The sequence below is a fragment of the Solanum tuberosum genome, unplaced genomic scaffold (genome assembly GCF_000226075.1).
Source record: "Solanum tuberosum cultivar DM 1-3 516 R44 unplaced genomic scaffold, SolTub_3.0 scf00396, whole genome shotgun sequence".
In the NCBI taxonomy this organism is placed as follows: domain Eukaryota; kingdom Viridiplantae; phylum Streptophyta; class Magnoliopsida; order Solanales; family Solanaceae; genus Solanum; species Solanum tuberosum.
The window spans coordinates 493,246-496,890 of record NW_006239319.1 but is presented as its reverse complement, the minus strand read 5'-3'; the positions used below and the strand labels follow the sequence as shown (position 1 = coordinate 496,890).

At 33.7% G+C, this 3,645-nt stretch overlaps 1 protein-coding gene across 1 annotated transcript in view; it reads left to right on the top strand.

The window, feature by feature from the left end:
* The first annotated feature begins 799 nt into the window (after window positions 1–799).
* Window positions 800–3,645, top strand: part of LOC102583031 (uncharacterized) — a 5,385-nt gene continuing 2,539 nt past the window's right edge. Inside the window, exons 1-3 of the mRNA XM_006362322.2 lie at window positions 800–1,060; window positions 2,111–2,346; window positions 2,444–2,702. Of these exons, the coding sequence (XP_006362384.1) occupies window positions 1,031–1,060; window positions 2,111–2,346; window positions 2,444–2,702 (525 nt within the window). The 5' untranslated portion in view covers window positions 800–1,030. The remainder of the gene's footprint in view (window positions 1,061–2,110; window positions 2,347–2,443; window positions 2,703–3,645) is intronic.

Below are 3,645 nucleotides of genomic sequence, written 5' to 3'. Positions count from 1 at the left end.
AAATAAGGATAAAATTGGCTTACACTTCAACTTCCTCTTACCATATAATAAGGATAAAATATGCTGTACTCTAACCTCATCACACCACAAAATAAGAAATTTTTTTTGTTTACGCTCTAACTTTCTCATATCACAAAATTAGGAAAAAATGTGTTTACAAATCTAACCTCTTCATAATATAAAATAAGAATAAAATCCATCATACATTCTAACCTCATTATACCATAAAATAAGGATAAAAAATCGATTTACACTCTAACTTTTTCATACCTCCCTACATTTTAACTTCATTATATCATACAATAACAATATAATTTGTTTACACTCTAACTTTCTCATTCCATAAAATAAGGATAAAATCTGTTTATAATCTTACCTTCCCGTACCATAAAGTAAGAATAAAATCGGCCTATATTTTAATTTTATCATACAACAAAATAAAGATTAAAAAACCTCCTCATACCTAATATCGGATAAAATTTACCTACATCCTAACTTCATTAAATAAATCACAAAATAAGATTAAAATCTATTTATACACCAACTTCGTCATACCATAAAATTAGGATAAAATCTGTTTGTATTCTAACCTCTTCATACTATTAAATTTTTTAAAGATAAAATCTATTTACACTCTAACCTTGTCATTAAATCACAAGATAAGAAATAATTTATATTTTTCATGTTTGGTTTACGAAATTATACTGAATATATTGTCGGGTGATAATGAGTATGCTCTGCCGAATCCCACCGTTAAACAAAGAAAAATAGAAAAAGAAAAGATGGTGCTTGTGTGAGTTGGACAGCGGCAAAATCGAGAAATATTACTATAACATTTTTAACTAAAATGGCTCCATGTAGATTACGGCATTAATACAAGTAAAGAAGACAAGCTCCATACTTCCAAAAACACTTGTTCTCACTATAATTTCATTCAAATAAAGCTTCCAATTTCACTAAATGAAGGGGTCGCTGTATATTTGAGGATTCTGTAGAAAGACAGACCCTTTTGATTTATAGCTCAACTATAATGGCTGAAGAAATTTGTTTCTTTACAAAGGTATGTTTTTTTTCTCTTTATTTTTGAGTATATTGTGTATGAGATCCAGCTAAAAAGTACTTCTTAGTGAGTTTTACAATCTTGTTGAAGCTGAACTATCTTCCCCTCTACTAATTGGTTTCTGGGTTTTTGCAAGAATGTGAATTTATGGTGGACTGCTGGTTTCAATGAGAAATTTTCACTGTATTTTTGTGATCTGAGTTTTGATTTTTTTTTTGGTGTTTGTTTTGGGGTTTCATTTTCTTGGTTTCGCATTAAACAGAGTGAAAGAAAAATAATTTGTTTTTTTTTTTTGCTGTTTGTTCGTGGGGTTGTTGTGAAATGCAATTTTTCAGCTAAAATACTTACTTGAGTATTGGTTAAGTTCTCAAAGAAACGATTATCTCATGTTTGGCCTTAGATTTTGAAGTTGAAACTTGAAGATTTGAGTTTCTGAAGTTGTGATTTTCGAAATTTGAGGTTGTGTTTGGATATGTAATTTACTTGGAAAAAATTTGAAATGTTGTGAATGGAAGTCCCCAAAACTCTTTTTTAGAACTTGAGAATATTTGAAAATGAGATTTTTAAATTTGGTGGCTAAACAAACATTTGAAGATAAATTTTCAAGAACTACTCCAAAAATTTATGGCCAAACAGTAGCTAAGGAAAATGTATTGCTGGTGAGAACATTTTTATGTTTTCTTTTTGATGGTTCTTGACTTCCTGGAGGTAAATTTTATGGAATAACTCAGATTGACATGTTATAGTCTCATGCTCAATTGATACATTATATGAAAAATAACTTGTGGTTGTTCAATAACAGTTTTCCTTGTCCCTCAAGCCTTTTAAGTTTAATTGCTCAATAGGCCGTGATTAGAGGTTATGTTGCTCGGACACTCAAAAGTGTTGCCACACCGTGTTGGATCCTCCAAAATGCACTACTTTTGGAGGATCTTACACGTACCCGATGAAATCTTTGAAGAGTCCGAGCAACATAGATTAGAGGTGTATTTGTGTTGCAATTTTGTTTTCCACCTACTTCATTATTGCCTTCTTTTATTTGAATGTCAGGATGCTCTCATCATAAAACCTCCCAAGAAATCTCCGGCATTGTTAAGGATGATAGTTATAGTGTTTGCAATGGTTTGTGGTGTTTATATCTGTTCAACCTGTCTTAAACAAACTAACACTGAGACAACAAGAAAACTCTTGAATATTGAAGTTATAGAAAGGCCTTGTCATGAATATGATACCGATCGATCTCAGATTCCGTACTTGCATTATCCTAAACCGAAAACCTTTAGCAGGTAGGTATTTGAGTTAGTTAGATTTGCTTATTAATCTTCAGTCTTTCTGCAAATTTGTCTTTTTAGTCATTTTATCTCCTTTGGCTGTCTATTGTAGGGCTGAATGTTCCTGTAATCCTGTACGTCTGTTTGCCGTTCTGTCAGCACAGAGGTCTGGGAGTGGATGGTTTGAGACACTATTAAATAGTCATATTAATATAACCTCCAATGGTGAAATTTTCTCTGTCAAAGAGCGAAGAGAAAATGCTTCCTCAATCCTGAGGACTTTGGACATGGTTTATAATTTGGATTTGATCACCAGTGCTTCCAAGAATCACTGTTCAGCTGCGGTTGGCTTCAAATGGATGCTTAATCAGGTAAAATCATTTTGTTAATTCACATGCTTTCCGTTCCATGTCTTAAACTTAAAGTTTGGCTAAGTTGTAGCCAGGGATAAAAATGTCGAGGAAGGGTAGACATTTTTGATCAATAGTTGATCACACTTGAAGAAAGTCGTTTATCTTTTAGCCCCCAAGGCCTAGCTCGAGTGGCAAAAGGTGGAGGATTTGTGACTCAGGTCGCAGGTTCAAGCCCCACACCATGCAAAGCGAAGCCCGGTATTTAAGTGGAGAAGGGTGGACCCATTATCCACCGAGTTTAGAAGGCTGTGATTGGTCCAAAGGGCGGCGGGTCACAAACGGATTTCTTGGTTATCAAAAAAAAAAAAAAAAGTGGTTTATCTTTTATGGTTCTTTCATAGTCTTGAGATTTTCGGACAACTTAAATCCAAACACCAATAGACTCCTTGAGATAGGGAGATCCTTTGCCTTTTGAAACACTTAGTTGTCAATAGTGGACGGCGCTTTTACCTTAACAGAGCTTTTTGAGAAATGGAATGGGCAGAGAACGCTCAACTCCGTTTGGCATTTGGAATAGTGCTATGGACGCTTAGTATTATTGTAAGTAACTTTGTATAATGTTTTAAAGTTGGCTAAGGATTAGCATTGGCTGGTTTTGATTTTTCATGTCCACAATAAAAGCAGTATACCCTTTGTAAAGCGCTAGAATTTATTTTCGGGAGATTCCAATTCCTTGTATTGTTTTGGAGAGGATTTGATCTAAATCGTTATCTTTTCATAAATTATTTTAAAGTTTTCATCTGGCTACTGATTGTGCCACAAGAAAACTTTTGGCTGAGTTAGATTTGGTCAGGTTGTGCCATTTGGATTAAAAAAAAATATTATCTCACCATATAAGATTTATATTGTACTTGAGAACCTTTCTTTCTATACGGCAATGCATATACGCCCCCCCCCCCCC